The 25,051-nt window shown below is 45.7% G+C and overlaps 1 protein-coding gene across 4 annotated transcripts in view; it reads right to left on the bottom strand.

The window, feature by feature from the left end:
* The window catches only part of LOC127200058 (eotaxin-like), a 30,457-nt gene extending 8,970 nt beyond the window's left edge, over positions 1-21,487 (bottom strand). The window contains exons 1-3 of one of the 4 annotated variants that reach the window (XM_051158117.1): positions 9,799-9,927; positions 8,966-9,080; positions 8,513-8,655 (exon numbers count right to left, since the gene is read on the bottom strand). In XM_051158117.1, the coding sequence (XP_051014074.1) occupies positions 8,550-8,655; positions 8,966-9,080; positions 9,799-9,874 (297 nt within the window). In that variant the 5' untranslated portion in view covers positions 9,875-9,927 and the 3' untranslated portion in view covers positions 8,513-8,549. Of the gene's footprint in view, positions 1-8,512; positions 8,656-8,965; positions 9,081-9,798; positions 9,928-19,914; positions 20,373-20,747; positions 20,866-21,324 lie in introns of those variants that run through there. The other 3 variants (XM_051158116.1, XM_051158119.1, XM_051158120.1) reach the window with 3 other exon arrangements.
* Positions 21,488-25,051: the final 3,564 nt, after the last annotated feature.

The raw sequence follows: 25,051 nt of genomic DNA, 5'->3' as shown, positions 1-25,051 counted from the left end.
TCCTAAAGGCTTCCCCATCAAGGGGGAAGTGATCAATTTGGGGCCACCAGAGCTCATGTTTATTCAAGCCACTAGTCACCAAATCAAAAGAAAGCCCATTTTATGGGCGCACTTTTGTTTCTCCTTTGAGAATTTCATTTATGCGCACAATGGGTTTTGGTTATACCTGCCAGCCCCACCCCCACCTTTGACCTCGGTTTCTTCCACATTTTAAAGCTATTTGCTTAGCTGCTAAAGCCCTTTGCCAAATTAGATCAAAACAGACTCCTGTTTATCAAATATATTTCCCTGGAACTAGTCTGTGTGTAATAGAATAGATGCCTGATGTCTTCACACCCTAAGGACTCAGGAGCACACAGAAAGCCAGACTTGTAGTTTACCCTCATCCTCTGAACATACAGCAGACAAGATGCTTATTGGCTTCAAAACAGTGAAGACAAAGAACACAAGAACCACAGTGTTCATCTATGTAAAACCCTAGGTTCCCGTGTAGGAGGATCAGCTGTGAGGAGAAGCCATGTCTTAAACATACTGCAGCTGCAGTAAATTGCTATGCTGACTGTGAGCCCAAGGGCAACATGTGGTTGGTTTGTGGCTTTTCTGGGACAGTCCCACATCAAATAGATTGATCCTTAAAGGTTACATGGCAAGATGTGCTAAGAAGGACTTGAGTTAGAAAAAGGCAGTTCTATGGTCAACTTGTAATGTCTGTCCTAAGGACTGGGCTATGGTGCTCTTGCTGGCCTACCAAGACCATCTCAATTAGTCAGCAATTACCTAAAAAGCAATGAAATAGGAACCGAAACACTTGATCTTTTGTTCCTTGCTGCTCAGGTAACCTATCATTGTGAGGACAGAGGATCCAGAATATCTGAACTGGCTCGTGACTCTTTGTCACTGAGAAACTTCATGCTGTGGACAGCTTATCTACACCCCCTCAATCAAGCCTACCACAAAGGGTTGCTAGGAGGATTAAACCCATTAATATAGAAAGTGCTTGAAAGAGTGGGCAGATCTCTGCCAGATCTCAGTGCTTAGCAGTTCAGCATTTGGTATTAGAAAGTAGAGTGTACTTTGTGGGCCAACGGTTGTTAGAAAGAGATTATGTCTGGGCAGATTGATTCCCACGCTTGACTCCCAGAATTCCCACCACTTCCAAGGAAGACAGCATACCCTAGAGATGGTTTTAGGAAGTCCAGTGTTGCATACTGGGGAAGCCTGGAGTTCAGAAACTGTGGCATAGTCAGAAATTTAGAACATTCCTGACATCAGAGGTGCCTGGGTGACATCATTACATTGTTATGCACACTTAGCAGGAATAGTTTTATAGTTCAGTTGGGAACACAGAGTGGCTTAGTTCTTTACTTTTCTCATTGAGCTCTGGAATTTGATAGCAATCCAGAAACCTCAATGGGAATAAGTAAAATAAATATTGAGACTTCAGAGTTCAGCAGCTGTTCCATCTAACTGCCTGAGTGTTCCTGGCAAGTGGAAGGTAAAAAGTGGAGCTCTCCTGTTCTCCGCTTCCCAGAAGTCACCAGCAGAAAAAGGCATCTCATTAACCTGTGATGTGATTCTGTGTCTGGTGAACAGGGTGGAGGGATTTCTTCCAAGAAGGACCAACAGTGGGTCCCCCAGTAGGAAAACACAATCTTGGATTCGTCAGTGTTTTCTTTTTCTTTTTCTTTTCTTTTTTTTTTTTTTTAGGAATGCTGGGAACAGAACAGGGAAAGATTGCTGGAAACAGGGCCCTTGGCTTGGATTTGCTGAGTTACAGATTGTGTCTACTGTGTCCAAGTCACGGGGCGGGTTGCAACTCAGCATCAGAAAGCTTGCCTAGCACACACAGAGCCCTGGATTTGAACTCTAATAAACAAAAGAAAGCAAGGTCATAGATTATAGTTCATAGACCTTGCCATGACAGCCTTGAAAGAAACATAGACATGCATTTTATTTCATCCCATTCTTTAAAAGGAGAGAGAAAGAGAGACAGAGACAGAGACAGAGACAGAGAGACAGACAGAGACACAGAGAGAAGGGAAGAGGAGAGGAGAGAGAAGAGAAAGAGAAAGTTGAGAGCCTGGGACCAGAGATGGAAACTCAAAGGGTCTTCTGTGTAATTTAGGGGGAAAATGACCCCACTTGGCTGTCTTTTAATTCCTTTCTTTATACTGTGAAATCTCTACTGTACTATAATAATTGTGTGCTGGCTAGTTTTGTTGTCAACTTGGTACAATCTAGAGACACCTAGGAAGAGGAAATTCCAACTGAAAAGCTGTTTCTGTAAGATTGGCCTGTGGTCATGTCTGTGAGGCATTGTCTTGAGTGATGATTGGCATAGGAGAGCACAGCCCACTGTGAGTGGTATTTTCCCTGTCCAAGGGGACCAGGGCTTGACAAGAAAAGGCAGACCAACCAATAGAGAGAACGAGTAACCAGAATTCCTCCGTGGCTTCTGCTCGAGTTCCTGCTCTGAATTCCTTCAGTGATGGGTATAAGCTTATTTAAACAGTCCCTTCTAGAAGATTTGTTTGTTTGATTTTGGTCATGGTGTTTTCATAAAAACAGAAAACAATTCAGAATGTTCAGTTTAACCTTGTACAAAACAGAGCCAAGGCAGGACCTCTGTCTCAAGGGTCTCCATGATCATGCACAAAGTTTTTCTGCTATTTTTTTTAAAAAGGTAAATAAGTCCAATGTCTATGTTAGCAAGATCTAACATTGTGTCTAGAGACTAGAAAGCTGTTAGAACACTAACACATAAAGTCTAAACCAACCCAGGCACCTTTAAAAGAGAAAAATACAGACGTAAAGAAATCAAATTATCTTCTTCATCTGTAAAAACATTTGTGAAATGGAGGCCACTTTCTCTGGTTTCCCAGGATGTGTGCGTGTGTGTGTGTGTGTGTGTGTGTGTGTGTGTGTGTGTGTGTGTGTGTGCTCGTGGGAATATGAAAGTCAGAAGATGGTGTCAGGTCTTGTCCTCTGTAACTCCTCACCTATTTCTTTGAGGCAGGGTCTCTCTTTCAACATAAAGTCCATGTTTTTCTACTGTAATTTCCCAATTCTCTTGTCTTTGCATCCCATCATGAAGCTGGGAGTATAGGCATTGATGCCTGACTTGTTATTCTGGTGTTGGGATCCAAACCTCTGTCCTCATGATTGCACAAGTGATCTTAACCACTCAGCCATCTCCCTAGCCTCAAATGTCTTTTATTTGAAAGGCTCTCATTCTTACATAATTTTATATTTCTCTTTAGGGGCTATCAACTCTCTTCTTGTACAAAGCTGGGACACCAATGTGCACAGCAGCTAGATCCCTGGGCCCATTGGTCACAGTAATACTGGCCAGTCCTTCAACAACGAGTGTACCAATGTCTGCCCAATCTCAACAATTACCTACTTGTGGTTGCATATCAGCCAGATGATGCTCAGTCAGCTTACTTTCTGTAAGACGTTGCTTCGGAGAATTAGGATGAATAACAACCACAGCTATCACCTGGGATGGATAGCCTCTACATTTACTGAGGCATAGTTTACAGAAGCGGGCATGGAAGCAGCCTGAGACACTTCTGCCTGCATGCCACTGACCTGGTTTCCTTATGTATCTCTGGTTTGCCTCTAGACTAAGGAATTAAGAGGCACACATCAATGTCTTTTGAGGAGTAAGTTTTTTTTTCAGTCTGTCCTTCCCTCATGTCTCATAGACAGAACGCAACTGTAGTAGCCATATTTCTCATTGATGAGACAAAGTACCTGCTAAAAACAACTTAAGAAAGGAAGGGTTTATTTTGGATCGCAGTGTGAGGGTCCAATCCACCTTGATGGAAGGGGTGTAAGCCCCTGTATATGTGGCCATCAAGCAGGAAGAGATGAATACTGGTGCTTAATTCCCATTTTCCCTTTTTATTAGTCCAGAACCCAAGCCCATGGAATGGTACCTCCTACATTTATAGTGGACTTTCCCCATCTCATTTAACCTAATCTAGCAACCCCTCACAGACACATGCAGATGTGTGTCTCCTAGGTGGGTCCAGACCCTGCCAAGCTGAGAGTTCGTATCAACCATTACCACAACTAACCCAGTCCTAAGGGAGATGGCCCATTCCTATGGCAACATAGCATAGACTTGGATGTTCAGGGTCCTTTGATCATGGCTGATCCTCTCTGTCAGATGAAGATTTGGGTCTACCTTGTCCATTGCCATGTGTCAGAAAGACAAAGACAAATCATGTAAACACAGTAAATTATGTCAGGTTTTAGAAGGACAGTGTAGTTGTATCTAGTTCTCTCATTGGCTATGCTTGGCAACAATCCCACAGCCGTTCAAGGCTTGGATCTCCTATCTGGGAATGAATGCTCTTCTGTCTTTTTGATATTTGTTTCTTATTGCCCTGGTGAGAGTCTTCATTTTCCTTCCTTCTCCTTGGCCATTTCTGAGCAAGATGTTGTATTCAAAGCCCCCAAAGAATAAGCCCACACTAGCCTTGTTAAACCCTAGTGCTTCAGGTTGTTTGTTGTTGTTTGTTTTGTTTTGTTTTATTTTGAGAAATTCTAAATTCACGTATCTTCATTCAGGTAGTGTCAATATCTATGCCCCACCCTCTTTTTTGGAAGCTTTGTGGCTGGCATTTTCATATCTGCATTTTGTTTGTGTCTAAGTGATGCTGATGTTTATGGGAGAACTATTCATATTTTATAAATCTCCATTTGTGGAGGCTCAGAGAGATTAGGCACAGTCTAATATTTGAGTCCTATTATCCTTAAGGTCACCATGATAGGAGGGAAACTTGAAGTGTGGGGTGTTTGTAGGGACAAGGTCTCAAAGTGGCTTACACCATTTGGTCCCTCACCCCATTGGTTAGCACTCATTCACAAGGCCCTCAGATAAATGCTATTTATTCTAAGGGGGTGCTCTGTAATCTTGGGAACCATGTTCATTTTGAATTCACTGTGGCTTTTAGTGAGTCTTGGCTCACTAATGGTTTTATTGATAATTTAATATGATTTTGTCAATAACTTTCGGGGGGAGGGTCTCTCCTCTTGGCACTCAGCCAGTATCTCATCATCTGCTTCTTAAAGAGACACTGTGTTTCCATAACAAAGCTATGGTTTTTTTCTGTCTTATTTTTCTCCATCATTTCATCCAACTAAGAGGGTTTTCCATGAGAGAGAGAGAGAGAGAGAGAGAGAGAGAGAGAGAGAGAGAGATGGCTAGAGCTTTACCTACAGACAGATTGCATTTCCTGTGATATAAATATTGAATTTGAGGACTTCATTCTCTTGCATATAACTAAAGGACAGCCAGTTCTTTGCTAAACTGTTTTCCTTACAGCAATAACTTGACAGATGCAGACAGAAGCAGCCAGCACACTATCAATAACCATTTTTGCCAAGTGTCCCTTTGGAGCTAAGATTTCCATAGACAGAGCCTGACAGCTTTGGAACAACGGCTTCCATCTTTCCAATCTGAAGTATTAGCTTGTTCCACCTTCTGTCAGCAGTGTGCTGAATGCTATTTTATACAGTTTTTAAATTTAATTTGTTTTACTTTGGGGGGCAGTGTTTTACTATGTATCTCAGTGCTGATCTTGAATCCACTGTGTAGGCAACTGACCATGAACTTACAGCAATCCTCCTGTATCAGCCTCCTAAATGCTCTATTATAGCTGGGCATCATCATGATGGGTTTTTAATGATGGTGCATGCTCATTGCAGCTGTCTGTCTGTTAATCAAACAAATGACACTGTTTATGTCTAAGCCAGAGATTGTGACTGCCCCCACCCCACTTCCCTCTTCCTTAGGGATCATCAGCTGATATGGTCCACAAGGACTAAGGGAGCAGAGGTGACAGAAGGGGAGTTCAGAAGGCCGGGGAGTATCATAGAGTAGCTTTCCCATGGTGAACAAGGGCTATACGTAGTTCTTGGGAGGTGGGTGGAGGGTTCCCAGGGTAAGTGAATGCCACTGGCTGGGCCTTGAGGTGCCAGAAATGCTTTACATTCTAGGAACTCCAGATACTTATTGGGCAGGAGGTTCTTATCAGGAGAAAGAAAGTTGAACCTGCATTTTGGCCATGGCTCATTTTGGCTCTCAGGGCTGAGGGTCCTGATTAGAGACAGTCTCCAGATGAATTCAGGCAGAGAGAAAGAAACCCCCTCGCTGAGAAAGGGAGTCCTTCATTTTGCACCAAGCTCTGGAGACCTGTCTAGACATGGTGAACTTCGACCTTTATAGGGTCTTCCAACAAGAGATCATAGAAGTCCTGTAATATGGAAAGAAAGACCTAGAGAGGGGAATAGGGTAAAAGTGGGAGGAGGGAGGAATGGGAGGACACAAGTGATGGGATAACAATTGAGTTGTAATCTGAATAAATTAATAAAATAAAAAGAAGAAAGAAAGAAAGAAAGACTATGAGGGACTCTCAAAATATAGCCTGTCAACAACCCCTATACCTGAAGTGTAAGTTCTTAAAAGGTAAAAGGGACATCTACCCACCAACCACTCCTAATTCATGTATTTGGTGGTACTTGGGCATCTGTGATGGATAGTCTCACAAATGTGAAAAATGTGCTCATTTTGGCTTTTTTTTTTTTTTAGTGCCTAGATGATGCTGGTGCCAGAATGAGGGCCATGGATCTACTGTAGATTCTCAGCTTAGTAACTACCCAAGTCTACTAGTGATAATAACTCATCTAATCTTTGAATCCCGTTGACCTTGATGGTCAACTATAAATCACCTTCTGCTTCTGGTCACAGTTTGGGACTTCTCTGTAATTATCCAAGCCTAAAGGAGACAAGAAAACCAAACTAAACCAAAACAACAGCAACAACAACAAAGACAAACGAAACGGAGAACTAGGGTTGGTGATGTGTCTCGCTAGGTGGCTAGAGTGCTTGCCTGGCATGCAGAAAGTCTTCAGTTTTATCGCCAACACTTCAAAAACCTGCTCCACCCTCTGGAGGTAGAATTTGTAGGATCAGAGTTCAAGATCATTCTTTACTACAAATTGAATTTTAGGCCAATCTGGGCTACATGACACTTGGTTTAATAGTATAAAAAAAAAAAAAAAACAGAAAGGGGGAAAAAAAAGCAAGGAGACAAATAGTGAGGAAAGAAGAAGCAAAGAGAAAGAAGAAGGAGGAGGAGGGGGGGAGGAGGAGGGGGAGGAGGAGAAGGAGAAGACAAAAAGGAGGAGTTTCTTCTGGCCTTGGCTACAGGGAGCTCCTCCTCTCTGTACTGTGCATGCACTGATACTCTGCTTGACACTGATCATATAACACCTATCCCTTCCTCTCCCACAGCACTTTCATGGCTATGAGATGAAGCATGAGACAGAGAGATGATAGTTTGAGTGATGCTAGACTGCCTCCTGGTGGCTCTGACAGGACTGGAGCAGCTGTTTGTTGTTGAGTTGAGATGAGGACTGATTGGAGGCTGCAGAAGAGGCAGAAATCTCTGCTGGATTTGGCTGGAGCATCAATGTATGGTCACTGGTGCACTGTCTGTTTGCCACTAAGGTGTCAGCTCTCCCCTGACACCTTATGTTTCTAACTAGGGCTTTGTTGGAGGCTCAGCTAGAAGATCCAAGAATCTGTCGAAATGTCAGAAGATCCAGAACCTGTCGGTGCAGGATCTTCACTTTTCCCTGTCCTTTCTGATTGATTGGCAAAGATAGATCTGGTTGAAGACTCGTGGCTCCCAGATGTGGGAGGGAATTTGCAAGGTCATGTTGGTCTGGTACCTCCATTCTCAAAGCCAGAGATGTGTTTAATATTTTGATCTGGATGGGGTTGGAGGACTGTGAAGAGACCAGACAGACAGGAGTCTGGTGCAATAAGAGACTGTGAGAAAAGCCACAGCTTTGGGAACCAAAAAGGTGCCTGGTAAAGCGGCTAGGGGTGATGTCAGCTGTCAGAGGCAAACCTGTGGACCTGGCTTTTCCTAGCTCCAGCCTGTTTGGCTTTCCCCACTAAGAAGAACCTAAGCTAAAGACCCGGGGTCACCATGTATGGTGCTCTCTGCACCCATGCTGTACTTCTCACCACCCTGTTTACCCACCCAACCCCCCTGCTTTGTTTTGTTCCTTAAAAGGACAGCATCAAAGATAGGCTTTTGTGAAAAAATATATTTTATATGAAAATTCAATAGTCAATACACATAATAATTCCACAGTATCATAATATTATGATTTTACCCTAAACGTTTTTAAATAAAATATTTGCATTGTTTCTTGCAAAGCCCTTTCATAATACAGAGCGAAATAAATGGGGGAGGGGCCAGTAAGCATTCTGCAGGTAACACAACATTAAAGTGACATGAGTTGTCCATGCGTTACACTCAAATCACGCCAAAGCGCATGGCAAATTAAATAAAACATACTAATAACTTAAAGATCACTCCTTAAGCATGTCTATTTCACATTCCTACAGACAGCCCTTCTCCCTTGGAAGTATCAACCCATCTTGGCACAGTTCTCAGAAAGGACAAGGGTGCAGAGTTTTTGTTTCTCGGCTCCTAGGTTGGCTTCAGTTCAGGCACGGGTCTTCAAGGGTTTGGAGTTTGTGTTTTCTTGTCTAAGTATCTCATGGCCTCCTGGACCCACTTCTCATGGAGTTTAGTGCAGACTTCCATGCCCTTCTTCGTCTTGAAGCTGAAGGAAGAGAGCTCAGTTAGAGAGTATGTAACGTGCTTTGTGGGTTCCTGACTGGTGCAGTACTCCAAATTGATAACATTACCCCAGGGCTGGAGGAGGAAGAAAGTAGGACCAAGGAAGGGCCCAGTAGGAAGATGCAGGCCTCACTGGCTTTGGCCCTGAAGAGAGTGCTGGGCTTCAGTTTCCCCACGGGGACTTATGTGAGTTTGTGTTAGATACAGTCTCCACACATTGAGTATGTGGTTCTGTTTACTGCCTCAGGGAATGACTTAGCACAGAGGGGCAAAGGCAGGTGGCATGTACTCACATTACAGCCTCCCAGGGACAGACACTACTGGTGATCTTTCTGTAGCTCTGGAGATTCTTCATGGGGATCTTTTTATCCTTGGCATCATAGCAGCATGTAGTCGGATTGACCCCACCTACAAGGAGAGAACAAGAAAAGGTTCCTTGTGGTAGATTCTAGGTCTTTCATTTACCATTAATGGAGTAGTAGGGAACAGTCAAGGAGGTAAGAAAAGATGAAAGGACAAGTTGCCCGTCCCTGGTTTAGTGTCTCTCCCCTTTAAGATATCGCTCAAGTCTTTTCTCACTTGTATAGGTTCTATGACAGTCAACAGGCACAAGAAGAGCTGATGACAACTCTGAGTGTCATTGGAAAGCACTAGTATAATGACCCAGCTCTGTAGGGTAAAGAGACCCTAGTCGCGAGTCCCCCTTTTTGGAACAGAAAGCTCGGTGTCTAGCTATGAGCATCTTATAGAAACAGCCTTTACAGAACCGCCCTCTCTGGAAGCTGGGCTGCTTGAAGCACCCATTAGATCCTGGGGCACTTCCCCCTCCTTCTTCTGCCTGAGAACACACATCATCCCAGGAACCCTCTTTGATGGCCCAGGGCCTCATCACTGCAGAAGCGGCTAGGGCAGGAACCAACAAGTTTCTACAGATGAACCCTGGAGGAATCAGATTCAAGTTCTGGCTCTATGACCGGGCTGCATTTTTTTACCCTTCTTTCTATTGCCTTACCTTGGCAAAGCCAGTAAGATAAGACTACGGATAATTCGCATTCTGGAATGGCTCATGAAAACCCAGAGAAGGGACAAGCATGCTCTAGGGAGAAGGAGGCTGGGCCAGTCTCACCTGGTTGGGCCCATACGTGGATGCTGAAGGCAGCAGCTGTGAGCAGCAGGCACAGAAGTGTGGCGGAGATCTGCATGGTGGAGGAAAAGAGAGCTGTCTTCAGTGAGAGGTGGCAGAGTCTGTGCTGGCCTTGCCTCTCTGCTCTTCTGGCAGCTCTGCCTCCCCTTTTATAGGCAGCAGAGAGGGAGGGACTCCTCCTTTGGAATGAATCACAGGGGAGCATAATTGAGGGCTGGCCTATTTCCATTTAGTACCAGGAATGGAAAATGGGGTAGTGGCTCTGTCTAAAGAGAGCACCGTACTGTGGACTCTGGCTTTTCCTACCAGCTCAGCTCCTGTTGGAAGTACTTTCCGTAGAATGAGGAAGGAAACCGAGATGGCAAAGTCAAGGGATTCCCGTTTCCTCCTTTAAGCAATATCCTTAGGACCCGCAAGTCCAGAAACAGGCCCTAAACTTTCTCCTGGATTAAAAAAATACAGTCAAAGATGGACAGCCCTGGTAGCTTTTCAAATCTCAGAGGAAAGGAGAGTAATAAAATGATAGGGGAAAAAAGGAGAACATTTCTGAAATCCTGTGTTTAATATAGTTTTTAGATACTATGTAACAAAATATCTCAAACCGGTGGCCTAGAACAGTGCTGGCTTCAGATAGGAAGGCTGACTGGCCACAGCTAGGCAGCAGCTGCTTAGAGTCCCTCACACTTTGTAGGTACTTGATGGCTGAGGCTGAGGACCACATCAAAGCCTTCGCTCCAAGTCTGGTGTCCGGAAGAGCTCAAACAACTGCAGTGTGAGCCACACTACAGCTCTTTGGCTTGCTTTCTCTCCCACTGTGAAGGCCATATATTTAACATGATGCCTTAAAGTCTCCAGGAGCATAGACCACACTTCTTAGCAAGTTGAGTGTAAAGGAACCTACAGACATGTTTTAAAACCACTGTGTAGGACTAAGTCTGTAGCTCAGCATCAGAGAGAGTACTCTGGAAGGGGAAGGACCCAGCTTCTGTCCCCAGAACTACTATGCAGGGGAGTTAGAGACTGACACAGCACATAAGGGTCTTGTGGTTTTTTTTAAAATAATGCATTAGCTATGAACATATCTTTTCTAAGTAAAAGAACACAGAGAAGTCAAGTTGCGTGTAGTGTCATGTCTCTTTATTCTCAGCCTTCAGTGGGTGAGAGGCTACAGCAGGAGGATTGTGACCTTGGGACCAGTCTACATTTTGTAGTGAGACATCATGTCAAAAACTCCAGTCTGGGGAGGCAGAATATACTACCCATGAGCACTTGCCCTGGCTTCATAACAAAGACACAAACCTAAACACTAAAGGGCTGGTGCTTTTAATCTCAGTAGTAGAATCTGGGTTCCAGTATATTACTATTAAAAAAAGTTAGCAGACGAAGAAGGAAATTGGGAGTTGCTCGGTGAGTATATACTTTGCGTTTTATGAGGTGAAAATGGCCTAGAGGTCTGTTGTTCAATGATGTTATGTGTGTCAACATTAATTCCATAAACTATGCTTAAAGATGGAAAATATGAATTTTGAGGTTTGTGCTTCTGCCACTATTTTAAGAAGTTTAAAAGAGAATAGAGTCTTTAAAAAAGCACATTTATAATTCCCAGTAAAAACTGATGATTGTTCCTAAAAATCATGACTCATCAATCTGTTCCCGACTCACTGTATGCAATGGGGACTAGGAGCAAGGCACAAGAGATGTTTACTGGGACAGCGAGACTGGGCTGTGGAGAGGGCTCACTTGGTAAAGCACTTGCCAGGTTGGCGTGAGGACCTGAGTTTGATCCCCAAGAGCTGAGTGGTATGCACTTGCTATCTAGTGTTGGGGAGGCAGGGGCAAACAGATCTTTGGGGGCCCTCTGGCCAGCCAGCCTGACCTGGATGAGTGAGTCTGGCTTCAGTGAGAGATTTTGTTTCAAAGAAAGTGTGGACAGTGCTTGAAGAGCAATGCCTGGACCTCTGGCCTCCACACGGATGTGCCCATGAAACCCAGCGTGAGGGATGGTGCTCAGCAGGTCTTGTGCTTCTCGATAGGCACCAGAAAAGATGCTCCCAAAACAGGGATTTTGGTCTTGTTCTCAGGACTAGCATCCTTGACCATGGCTTCAAGACCCATCATCCATAGGCTTCTGCCTGGTTCATTTTCTCCTGTTGGCTACACTGGGGTGGAGCTGGGCAGACACGCTTGTCTTAAGTAGCCATCACTGCTGTTTTCTGGCTTACAGAAGGCTGAAGCTGGTTTACAGCTGATTAACTTGGCAGTATGATTCCTTAAAACAAACAAACAAACAAACCTACTGATGCTGTTCTGGGCTACTGATAACAGACACGTCATACCTCTCCCTATGTGCTTTTTTTTTTTTTTTTGGACTGGTTTCCTTGCTTCATCCACTTTAGATCCATAACTCTTTTAAGCCAAAAATGCTCAGGCTTGAATGGGAGCTCCATGTTGCTAACCATTCTAACCAGTTCCCTTCTTTAAACCACTTTCTCCAACCGAAAACCTTTACAGATGCTTTATTGTCCAAAACCTTTTTTTAAAAATTCATCCCGTGCCTTTTAAGTTAATTTATTCACTTTGCATCCTGATTTCAGCTCCCTTGTCACCCAAGCCCCTCCCCAACACCCTTCCTCTCATTCTCCACTCTCCCTCTCCTTGGAGATTGGGGAGGTCCCCCATGGGTACCAACCCACCCTGGCACATAAAGTCGATGCAGAACTAGGTGCATCCTCTCCCACTGAGGACAGAGAAGGTAGCATGGTTAGGGGAACAGGATCCAAAGGGAGTAGGCATCAGAGTCAGAGAGGGTCCCTGCTCCGGTTGTTGGGGGATCCACAGGAAGAGCAAGCTTTGCATCTGCTACATTTGTGCAGGGACCTAGGACCAGTCCAAGTGTGCTCTTTGGTTGGTGGTTCAGTTTCTGTAAGACCGCCATAGGCCCAGGGTAGTTGACTGTGTAGATCTTCTTGTAGAGACCTTAGGAGAGGGGATGGGGACAGGAACAGGGGTGGAGATTGGAAGTAGGGAGAGGAGGGGAGAGAGGGCCAGGTGAGAGACTGATAATTGGAGGTGGGGCATCTCTGGGATTTGCCAGATACCTAGGGTAAGGGATACCCCTTGGAAGTCTATGGAGGTCACCCTAGCTGAGACTCCTAACAGTGAAGGATATGGAACCTGAAATGGCCACCTTTTGTAGCAGGACCCCCAGTGGAGGGACACCAACCCACCCACAAAACCTTTGACCCCAAATTTGTCCTCTGAGAGGCTTCACCCCAAAGCTGATGGAAACATGCAGAGACCCACAGCTAAACATTAGACAAGCTCTGGGAGTCCTGTAGAAGAGTTGGGGTAACCAGTTGATTGAGGGAGCTGGAGGGTTCAGGGTCTCCACAGGAAGACCTACAGAGTCATCCACATGCCTTTATACCAAAATGTTTTTCAGTAGAATTGTGAAGGATATGTGCTTGAGAAAAGATAGTCTTCAACAAATGGTGCTTGGAAAGCCAGATATCCACATTCAGAGGAATAAAAGGAAACCCCAGCCCTCATGGTACATGAAAACCAACTCAAGTGGGTTAAAAAATGTAAAATGTAAAATGTGAGACCTGAAGTCATGAAGTAACTGGAAAAAAAATAATACTCAGGAAATGCTTCGTGATGTGGAAATAGGCACAGAGTTTATGGATGAGACCCCAAAGCATAGAAAACAAAAGCGAGAGTCAGCCAATCATATTTTATGAAACTAAAGGCACTGGAAAACAATCAGCAGGGTTAACAAATTAACCCATAGAATGGGAAAAAATATGACACCTGACAAGGGGTTCATAACAAGAATGTATAAGAAACTCTATAGCAAACAAACAAAATCAAAAACAAAGAAACAAAAAACAACCCCCCCAAAAAAAACCAGAAACCAAAACCAACCAACCAAAACAAGTGAACTCTCATAAATAATCTAATCAGAAATGGTCTATAAGAGCCAAATCTGGTGGCCCATGCTTGAAATCTCTGCACTTGGGAAGTGGGGGGAGGGGGATCAGGAGTTTAAGGCCATCTTTGGCTTCATAATATATTTAGAATCAGCCTGGACTGCAGGAGACTACATCTCGTCTTCACACCACAGCAAACGTATAATCAGCATTTCTAAAATGCAACTTCTTAAATGAATGCGTAGGCAAATAAAAGAATCCTCAACTCTACTGAACACAACAGAATCCAGAACTGCCTGGGAGGAGGGCCTGCGCACCTGTGGGAATGATTTTTGACTGTGTTAGGTTGACTGAAATGGAAAGACTTGCCCACTGCTGGTGGCGCCATTTCTTGGCTGGGGTCTTGGACTGTGTGACTGGGGAAAGGGAGCTGATCAGCAGCCTGCATTCCTCGCTCTCTGATACCCTGCTTTGGATGGGGCATAATAAACTGCTTCGAGCATTTCCTGCCTTGATTGCCCTGTCATGATGAGACTAAGAAGAAACCTTTTCTTTTAGAAGAAGAGTATTTTTTTCACAGTAATACAAAAAGAAATGAAGACTTTAGGAGAAAGCAAAGCAAAACCACAGTGAAACATCACCTCTCTCCAAAAAGAAACTGAATAATGCTGGCAAGGATGTGGGGGGGGCGTGGGGAAGGGAAGGGGAAGTCTTGAAACTGTTCATGAAAATGTAACCTAGTGCAGTCATTGTCAGGAAAAGTATGGTAGTTCCTCAAAACATTAAAAAGTAGAATTAGCGTATGATCTAGCAATCTCGCTCCTGGGCGTGTAGCCAAAGGAATCAGAATCAGTATGGCAAGAAATTTCTGTGCTCCGTGCTTATGAGAGCACTGACCACAACAGCTAAGAAATGGAAACAGTTTCTTGCTAGTTGATAAGTAGAGGAAGAGGGTGTGGTAGCAATACAGAGTGGAATAGCTGCCACCAAAGGATGGGACCTTGCCATTTTTGGCACCATGGCTAAAGCCGGATGTCATCATCGGGAAATAAGCCAGACACAGGAAAGCCATTCCCATGTGATCTTCCTCATATGAGAGCCGTGAGGGTTGACCTCATGAAAGTGGAGAGTGGAATGTTAGTTACTGAAGACTGGGTGAGGCGAGGGGGGGGGGCGAATAAAGTCAACTAACAGACACCAAGTTACAGGTAGCTTGGAGAAAGGAGTTCTGGTCATTGTGTTTCATGCCATTAACTTATAACTAATTAATTCCGTGTCTATTTAAAAGGCCAGAGCAAAGGATTCTGAGTGTTTTCAATTTAAAGATGATAATTGTTTCAGGGTGTGTGTGTGTGTGTGTGTGTGTGTGTGTGTGTGTGTGTGTGTGTGTGTGTGTGCTCTTATTTGAACATTATTCAATGTACACATGTACCAAAAGATCACGTGAAAGGCTGCAGTAAGTGTTCAGTGGACAAAAGTATTTGTTTTGTATATTGGAAAGCCTGAGGTCTGTCGTCAGAATCATCGAAAAAGTAGCATCTGTAGTAGTATCTGGGCATTCCCATGGTGAGGTGGAAAGTGGAGACAGAAGAATCATCCAGAAGCTCATAGGCTAGCTAACATAGAGTACACACTCAGTGGCAGATACATGCTTCTTCAACAGGATACAAGAGAGAACCAACTCTCAGAAGTTGTCCTCTGACCTCCATACATGCTCTGTGGCTTGTATGTATCTGCGCGCGCGCACACACACACACACACACACACACACAAACACACTCACACACACACAGTGACTATGTCATAAATATATATGATTTTCTGCACTGGTTGTAATTTTTAAAAAGCTGTAGAAGTCCAAAATCATGGCTTGATTTGGAGCACCAGCTGTGCCACCAGATTCCATATGATTCTGAATTTCTTTCCTGAATTCTTATTCCTTTTCACTCCTAAGTGGAAGTTGACCAAGTTCATATCAGAAGAAAGGACACAATGAAAACCCATTCCAGAGGCGACAGCACCCATTGTGGGTCCAGTAACCTGCCTAAGAGGACCAAGAAGCATATGTCCTAATCCCCACCAGTGGGCCACCAGAGCCTTCTGGGAAACTCCTAAAGCCTACGAATGGGAAGAAGAGCTTCTCCCATTTCAACACCCCACATCAGAACCTTTGGAAAGTTTTATACTTAAGTTTTTTTTTTTTTTTTAAGTTTACATTTAGTGGCCGGAGAGATGGCTCAATGGTTAAAAGCACACATTGCACTTTAGGAGGACCCACATTTGGTTTTTAGTACATATGTCAGGTGGCTTACAACTGCTTGTGACTCCAGCTCCAGGGGGACCCAATGCCTATGGGCTCCTCAGGCATCCACAGTCATGTGCACAAACTCACATGCAGACAGAGAGATGCACACACAGCTAAAAATAAAATGAAGACATTTAAAACTCTATTTGCTTGTTTGCTTTTATTTGTTTTCTTGTGTGTGCGCACACGCATGTGCCATGGCTTATGGCTGGAGGTCACAAGAGTCGGTTCTCTCTTTCCACCCTATGGGTCCCAGGGACTGAACTCAGGTTGTGCCTTTACCTGCTGAGCCGTCTGGCTGGCCCACGTGCTCTTATTTTATGTGGAACTCAGATGTATAAACACAATGTATTAGCTAGGCTTCCCTCACTGTGTATATTGTATATTAGTTATACAACAATACACTTCCATACGTGTATACACACACATACACACATATGAGTGTAATTATAAAAGAAAGTTGATTACATTGGGTTTCATAACTGCCGGCTCAGTAATTCCCCAATGCACCCTGCACCTCGGAAAGCCAGCAATCCAGGAGCTATTCAGTTGGTGAAGCTGGGCACCCAGGAGGAAAACAGAGGCTAGTGACGCAGCTTCAGTCTGAAGCTGACGGCCTGCAAGCTCCATGGAGAGTCTCTGCTGTGAGCCTGTACCGAAGCCTAAAGAAGGCAGAGTCTGAGGACCACTGGGGCGGAGCTGCTCATGCTCTTTGCTTTTCTTGTCTCTGCTTCTCTTCTGGACCCCCTGGACCCCTGGTCGGTTGGATGCTGCTGCCATCTTTACGGTGGCTCTCGGTCTCTGCTAGCTGCTGTCCTGTGCTCCAGGCATTTCTGCACTTTCATAGCAACAACCGGAAGTGTGAGTCACTAATCGCCTGAGCAGCACTCAGTCACACCGTGTGAACGAGGAAGATAAGCCCTCGTGCGCAGGCCACTTAGAAAGCACCTGCGTCACAAGGTAAGGCCTTTCTTACCCACACAGTCCCAGACAAAAGGTGACAGCCACAAGTTTGTTTGGCCATCTTCTCAGTGAAGCAGACAAAACTTTTGGAAACTGGGCCCAGCTACCGAATATAAATCTTTGCCTGCTCCCTGGGCATGCAGCCTGAAGGGCAGCTCTGTCTTCCAAATGCCAGTATCCTAACCTAACGCCTGGATTCTGTTCATGTCCACCTGACCTTACAAGGGGGTTTGTGGATATAACTGATAATGAAGACCCCGAGACAGGAGACCTCCGACTGTGAAGATGTTCTCAGGACAATCACAAAGGTCCCCTGGATATGAAAGCAGGAAGGCCGGAGTTAGAGAAAAGATGTTGGACAACAGCTGGGTTTGGTGGTGCGTGCCTGTAACCCTATCACTGGGGAGCCTGAGGCAGGAGTATTGCTGTGAGTTCAAGGCTAACCTGTGCTACATAGTAAGTTCAGGGCCACAGTGTTGAGACCTCATATCAAAAAGCCAAAAACAGCAACAAAGAATGCGGTTAAAGTAGCAGAGACTATGCACACAGAAGGAGGAAAAAGAGGAGGAGGAGGAAAGAGAGAGAATATAAAAATGGTTTCTAGAAGTTGCAAAAGGCAAGTTCTTTAAGGGATTGTAGCTTGACTGCTCCAGTGTGGACTCACAGCCGTAGCAATCCAACTGCGTGGCAACGGATTTGGTTGTTATAAGCCATTAAGTTTATGCGATTTGTTAGTGGCAGTCGGAGACTACTGCAGAGTGTGGTACCTGGGGCAGGATGCGCGCTGTTGTAATAAATCATAGAAACGGCTGTAGAATTGAGCAATAGACAGAGAGGCTGGAAGCCAAGAAATGATGGGAAAGGATGACACATTCTGGAATAAAGTGTTGGCAGCAACGGGAAAACGAGCGTTTCTTACTTGACTCCCTCGAGCGCCTAAGCACTGTCGGTGCTTTGTGTTCGGTTCCATTGTGCAAGGACCAAGAAACCCATGCTTGCTTCAAGAAAACGAAACCTAGTCAGAATTTCACGAGAATGATCAAATGGGTCTTGCAAACATAGTGGGAGCAGGATCTCTGCAAGGTTAAGTACAGATGCCTGGCATCAGAGACTGCCCCTCTCCCCCGCCCGCTCTATAAAGCTGCAAAGTAGTGACTTACTCATTTCTACTTTATTCCTTCTTTGACCATTCCCACCCACAGTGACTTAAGACTTTTGTTTTTTCTGGCCGGTAATAAACACTGAGGACCATTGAATCTAGAATGTAGGGTCAGTGAATTCTGCACACAGATACCTATAAATTGTTTGTAGGGTCTACTGTTCCAGGGCCCTTGGAACTCTGGATTAAAAAAACAAACAAACAAACAAACCCTAGATTCAGCCCGAGAGCCTAGTATGGCTCGGGAATGCTCCAACTCTGAGCTGCAGCACGAAAAATTTCCAAGAGACGTGCTCCTAAATCAGGAAGGGACCACTGGCCTCTGTTCATCTCGGCAACACCTCACCTTCTCCACTGAACTGACAGATGCCACTTGGTCCTAAGTGACTGAGTCAGTGTCAGCCCAAGTGTCCAGCTGGCCAGTCAGAGTTTTCCCAGCACCTGGTGTTGCCAAAGGCACTGCTGGGTCTAGCTGACAGAGTATTTCTCCCCACTAGATGGGGAAGCTGAGCACCGTGAGCGGTTACTTCCTCTCTTTTGTGGAGGAGGCTGTCTGTGTGTTCCTGTGGTTCAAATGCCCCTAAGATGGGATTGGTCCCATGCCACAGACCTCAGCTGGACATTTAGAGAGAAAATCTATCCATTTAAACGAACGGCCTAGGCCCCTCGGTGTGGAGTCAGGATGGTGATGGAAATAAATACCTCCAGGTTTCAGAGGAGCTGCCTCATTAGCAAGTTCAAGTCTGTACCTTAAGCCGTTTCCCAGTGCCCAGCACATTGTTTTCCTGCACCCTGTGTGTGAGCCACCGTCTATTCACTTGTCTCCACTTCTTGTGTGCATGGAGCCATCAGGATGCATTTTCCGAAACTCAACTCTGAGCCTCTCCGTGGGACACATCCCTCTTCGTTGGACCAACGATTTTCAGCTTCTCCTTTAAACTACAGGTTGGAGGTAGTATCACCTCCTCACCCTCACATTCAAAACCCTATTCAGCCTTTCTTTGAAAAACCCCATCCCTACACACACACACACGCGCGCGCGCGCGTGCGCGACCCTATCTGATCGTTTCTCTCTCCCTGTTCCCTTTGATGTAACTTGACATATGTGTCACGCCCCCCCATCAGATTGCTTCCCTCTCTCTTTCCCCTTTGATGTATGCACCATCTTCATTTCAACCTTCAGATGATTTCCCTTGCTTCTCTTTCTTTTCCTTAATGTGTCTGGCTTTTTTTTTTTCTATAAAAGCTCTAGCCATTATCAAGGATACGTTCATGTCTTCCTCCCCCTATGAAGTGTTAACATAACCTCCCTATAGAAGACAGTTAGGCCTCCCCTCCATTCTCCACTGCCTGCCCTGCCTACCCGGTTAGAGAATTATTTGGAGAGTTACAGACAGAAGTGATGTATCCCAATTAAATGGCAGTTGGAGCACACGACTGGGGAAGGACTGGAGCTTTTGTCAAGCACGTGACTGAGAATCAACACTGGGGATTGGAACAGTGGTACTGGCATACCTGACTGGGCCCCCATCTTAAAGAGTCCATGACACTCAGATGAGATCATTCAATATAAAAAGATCTCCCATTCCTCCACATTCCTCCCATTTCTGCGCTGCTCCACAAGCTTAGATTCTCTCAACTTTGCAACTTCCCTCAAGAAAACACCCAAAGCCGGATTGCATACAAAAATAATATATTTCTCTGAATAATTAGAAATACCCACTTGCATAATAATGTCTCAAACACAAAGTGCTACTGTTCACCTTTACAAAAATTCACTTCTCATTACATTTAAAGTGTGGAGTCGGGGTTCACAGAGGGGAAAAGAAACAGACCAGCATCGTGCATCTAAGAAATCCTAGTATTCATGGAAGGGAATATAATAACATCAATAAGTTAAATAAAATTAACATTACTTAAAGCATCACATTCCAAGTCACACTAGTTCACTGTCACACTGGTCACTCCTACAGAAGTGCTCGAAGTTGCTGTGGGAAAGGTAGCAGTGGACGCATTCGCTGCAGGTTTGTGGGTCGACTTTGCAGCGTTCAACAGCGCTGAAGATCCTGGGGAAGACGCAGTTTTAAATACAGCTGTAGCTTCTGATCTCCTTTGGTTCTGGTCCAGCTTTTGAATGTACGACTGGACCCAGTCCATAGTGGGGTCAGCACAGATCTCTTTCTTGAGCTTGGTAACAAAACTGTGGGAAGACAGAAGACAAAGGATTAGGTGTAGTTCAGCCTGCTGTGCATGAGATGAGGATGGACCGTGTCAGGCTAGACCAGGAGGGGAGGTAGTAAAGGGAAACTCAGAGTGGCCGCCCCCACTTCTCCCCACAGGGTTTCCAGGGTGAGCTCGTGATAGTGGAAGGGCCTGAACAGCATCCAGAGAGACAGTGCTGTTGGGAGTCGCCTTTTCCTTCGGGCTTCCCAGTGGGAACCACTGGGATCTGACTGTGTGTAACTGGTTATAAGTATATGAGGCCCATCACTCGCTCCTGAGGAAGAACATTGGACCTAGGATGGGGGGTGGGGGAGGGGCAGAGGGGAGGGGAGGGGCGGGCTGTGTAACTCACACTATAGCTTCTTTGGGACACTTGCTGCTGGTGATTCTCTTGTAGCTCTCGAGCCTCTGCAGTGGGATCTTCTTGCTGGTGAACGAGTAGCAGCAGGTGCGTGGGGAGGTAACTGAGTCTGGAGAATGAAGCAGGGAGGGGGCCGGTCAGGACAGGATAGACGCTTCTAGCCTCAGAGAAGAGAAGACCGCGAGGAGAAGGCAGTTTCCGCAGGGCAGGGTGTGATTCCCTCAGGTATTCGTGTCTTAAGGTAAGGTCACAAGCTTGGCTAAAGGGATGCCATGAAAACTAGGCGACTCTGGGGATTGTCGTTGGCGAGAGCCAAGAAGCCAAATTACCAGTGTGTGAGAAGATTACCTGAGTACATTATTCCAGGCTTCCAAAAAAAAAAAAAAAAAATCTGTATCTAGTTCTGAGTATCTCTGAAACCAACTGCCTCTGCTAAGCTGCTATCTCTGGATGCTGGGTTGTCCTTTTCTCAACTGCCTTAGCTTAGTTAGTGAGACTATGCTATGATGGCCAGTGACAATCCAATATGGTCTAATATGCTGTGAGGAGAAGAAAACCGGGGTCTCACCTGGCTGAGCCAGCACGGGGCTGCTGGAGGCAGCAGCCGTGAGGAGCAGGCACAGAAGCTTGGCAGAGACCTGCATGGTAGACGAGGAAGGGAGAGCTGGCTTAGATGAGAGTTGGCAGGTTCTGGCTTGGCCTCTTGTCGCTGTGCTCTTCTGGCAGCTCTGCCTCAGCCTTTTATTCTATGCCTGGTGGGTGGAGTCAGGCAGGGGGCCTGGTTCCAAGGAGCAGCAGCATCATCCTCACTGAGTGATGAAATGTGGAAGATTGAATCTGCTGAGTAAGTGCAGCCCAGCCTTGGGATGTTTCCAGGAAGTAGAAGAGAGAAATTGAGGGTTGGAATTCGGTACTTTTTCCAGCCACTGCTGTGTGCAAATAGAGCTAAGCAGGGAGCCAGAGGGGGGGTTGGGGGGGGAGAAAGTGGGCGGGAATGGGGAACAGTCACTCCAGACTGACCACAAGCGTGCATGGAGTGAATCTGCTTTCACTGAAATAAAATGAAGTGGGCAAGGATGCTAAGGTCCTCAGGGTAACATCTGGAAGCATATCCCCCCTCAGCCCTGGCCCAAGGGACCCTGGAGCTGGGAAAGGACCCCCCCCCCCAAGAAGTCCACCAAGTTGTTGTTTAACAGGCCTTGTTGAATAGGGCATTCCCTACATTTAGTGGTTCCCAAATAGACTGCAGACTTTAAGAGCTTTGTAGTATTGATAGGCACTGTCTGAGTTGCGCGATTCCAGACCTGGAAAATCATACAGATCAGTTCATGGTGCAGAAGAGATTTCCACACATTGCTTACTCTGTGCCAGGAATGTTTGGAACTCTTTACGATGTTCTCTCTCTCTCTCTCTCTCTCTCTCTCTCTCTCTCTCTCTCTCAAGATTTATTTATTTATTATTGTGGTCTGTCTGCATGTACACCTGTATGCCAGAAGAGGGCATCAAGTCACATTATAGATAGTTGTGAGCCACCATGTGACTGTCAGGAATTGAACTCTGAACAGTCAGTGCTCTTAACCTCTGAGCCATCTCTCCAGCTCTACAATGCAGTCTTTAAATTTTCCCAGTTCTAGTATGCAGATAGAGTTAGTCCCCATTCTTTAGATTCTTCAGCTGAGGCCCGGAAGGCTTATGCAGGTGACTAGCCTTGCCCCAGGTCCCCTGGAATGGGACCCGGGTATCATTGGGTCGGTGCTATCATCCTGTTTCCCATTCTCTCTGTGCTCAGCTAACAGGCCATGGAGAGGCATTACTTGTGGTTAAGTCACCGCGAACTGGGAGCCTGTGACCAACATTTCCTGTTCCTAGTAGCTCTCCTCCCTACTCCCTTCTTGATTTCCAAGGACTGTGAGTGAGCCAGCTGGAATGTCCGCCTTCACTCAGCTATCTGGGCTTAGATTTCTCCAGAAACAGTGAGATCAGAGCAGTCATCTGAAAGTCCGTAGAACTGATTTCAGCTGACTCTTTTACAGAATAGTAGAGAGCTCTCCTGGGCATCCCAGACGCCGAGCAGAGTCTACCACTCAGGTGTCCTGATTTCCTCATCTCACTATAGCATCCTTCTAAGCCTTTCCTGACTGGCAGGGGTAGACCTAGGGCTCGTCTGTCTTTCATAGAGGGTCATAGAGACAATGACCGTAAAGGAATGGGGATTCTTGGAAGAAAGCAGTTCTCCAGTTACGAGATTCGAGGTAGGAAATAAGTGATATAAACAAGCAACTGTGTTCAGTCCACAGTGAGTGGCCATTAGCAGCCTGATTGGGAACTTTATTGGGAGCCAGGCATAATTAGTTGTCAAAAGCCATAATTACCCTTAGGTGACACAGGAAGCTGATGCTCCCATCAGGGACATACTGTGGTTGCAGAATCCCTACCCTGGACATGAGATTTAATGTCCTATTGGGAGAACATTCCAGACCATTGGGAAGAATTAGAAATAAGATAAGCCAGGCATGGTGGCACATGCCTTTAATCCCAGCACTCAGGAGGCAGCGGCAGTTGGATCGTTGTGAGTTCAAGGCCAGCTTGGTCTAGAGAGTGAGTCCAGGACAGCCAGAGCTACACAGAGAAACCCCGTGTCAAAAAGAGAAGTGGGTGAGAGAGAGAGGACAGGACACTTGTGTGCTGCTTTTCTGTACCTGTTGGGACCTTCTTTTTGTTCCACTCCGTCATAATCTTGCTAGTCACCATCTTCCTCCAGACTACTATGCAAATCTTTCTGAGTTTGGATCAGATCAGCCTCATTCGATTTCCCCCAAATACGTGAATTATTTCAGGGCTGGAGACAGTAGTTTTGCATAGTCATTTCTACCCAGAGTGCCTCACTGTAACATCCAAGAACCCTTCACAATGCATTCTTTAAATTCCCCAGCTCTATTAAGTAGATACTGTTCATAGAAGCCCATATCTTATCTATGTGTATGTTACCTATGCAATCTAGTCATGCCTTTGGGCTTTAAGTAGCGCTGACAACTTGAAAGACACTACTATTACTCCTAAGAATCTGAGATGCAAACGCCCCAGAGAGATTGTATACTGTAACCTTCTTTTTCTATGTGAGGAAGCCTATTTCTGACTGAGATGCACAGATTCGTGAGGCATCATGACCACAGGGGGAAAAACCCTTGGCTTTGTGGAGCACTGGGACAGGCTTCTGAGCCTGGGGGGTCAGCGCTGGAAAGTGAATTGGCTGCTGCAAGCCTTGGTTAACACGGGGAAGGCAACATGACATGAATCATAAACCAAAGAAAGGAAAGTTAATGTCTGTCTCCTTCTCATTTCACTCTGTCAACAAAGGATGCTCTTCCCAGCTGGTAGGTCAGAGGCAGAGTAGGATAAGAGCATGGAAATTCCCATTCTGAGGCAGGATTGGAAGTTCCCAGGTCCTTCGGGAGAGATATTTGGCTGAAGTGTGTGTTCCAGATGCTGGGCCAGCAGCCAAGCAGTTCTCACGCGGGCCTGGGAACCTGGAATGGCTCAACTAAGGTCTGGGCTGAGCTCTGACTTGGGAGCAGCCAAGAGATGTAAGGGGGTGAAGACTGATGTTCCGCTGGTCCCCAGCATCCCAGGAGCCCCGGGGTTCCTCCTTCTCCTCTTCCTCCTCCTCCTTTTTCTTCTTCTTAAGATCAGATGAGCAATGGAAAGTTTCCCTGGGTGAATGGCCTTCTTCTTCCTCCACATGTACCCTGGCCAAGGCCACACCCTCCCACTCAGCCTAAGAATGAAAGAAAGAGGAAGCTTTCTAGAAAGAGCAAAAAGCACTTCCTAGTCCCTTAGCCGGCCACTTCCACAGCTTACTCCTGTCCATGAAGCTCATGGTCTTCAGATCTATGCTTCCAGATGGCCTCCCAGTACCTCCAAGCCTTTGAGTGATGTGCATAGTGGGCATCTGTCCAAGTCACCCTCCAGAAGCTCCCCTTTACTCTCCCCAAGTGAGCTCTCAGGACCAGGTGGACCGGCCTGTGTGCCTAGGACTTTGAATCTGCCATCCTTTCAAGGACCATGGTTTTCTACTATTCCTTCACAGACTGTCTAGTGGAAATGGGATCTCTAAGATGAAGTGCTTATTTCTCAGATGGATGGACTGGGCGGGGGGCTGGGCAAGAACAAGGGCATGTCATACCCAGGGTGACAGAGAAGGCTAAAGCAAGTATTCATGCTGGCTTGGCTCTAAGCGTTGTCTGTGTTCTCTACCACCTGGTCACAATGATTGTGCGGTCAATATCCACCTTGGG

This window comes from Acomys russatus, chromosome 16 (assembly GCF_903995435.1).
Source record: "Acomys russatus chromosome 16, mAcoRus1.1, whole genome shotgun sequence".
In the NCBI taxonomy this organism is placed as follows: Eukaryota; Metazoa; Chordata; class Mammalia; order Rodentia; family Muridae; genus Acomys; species Acomys russatus.
Note: the sequence above shows the minus strand (reverse complement) of the source record. Positions and strands in the feature narration are given on the sequence as shown.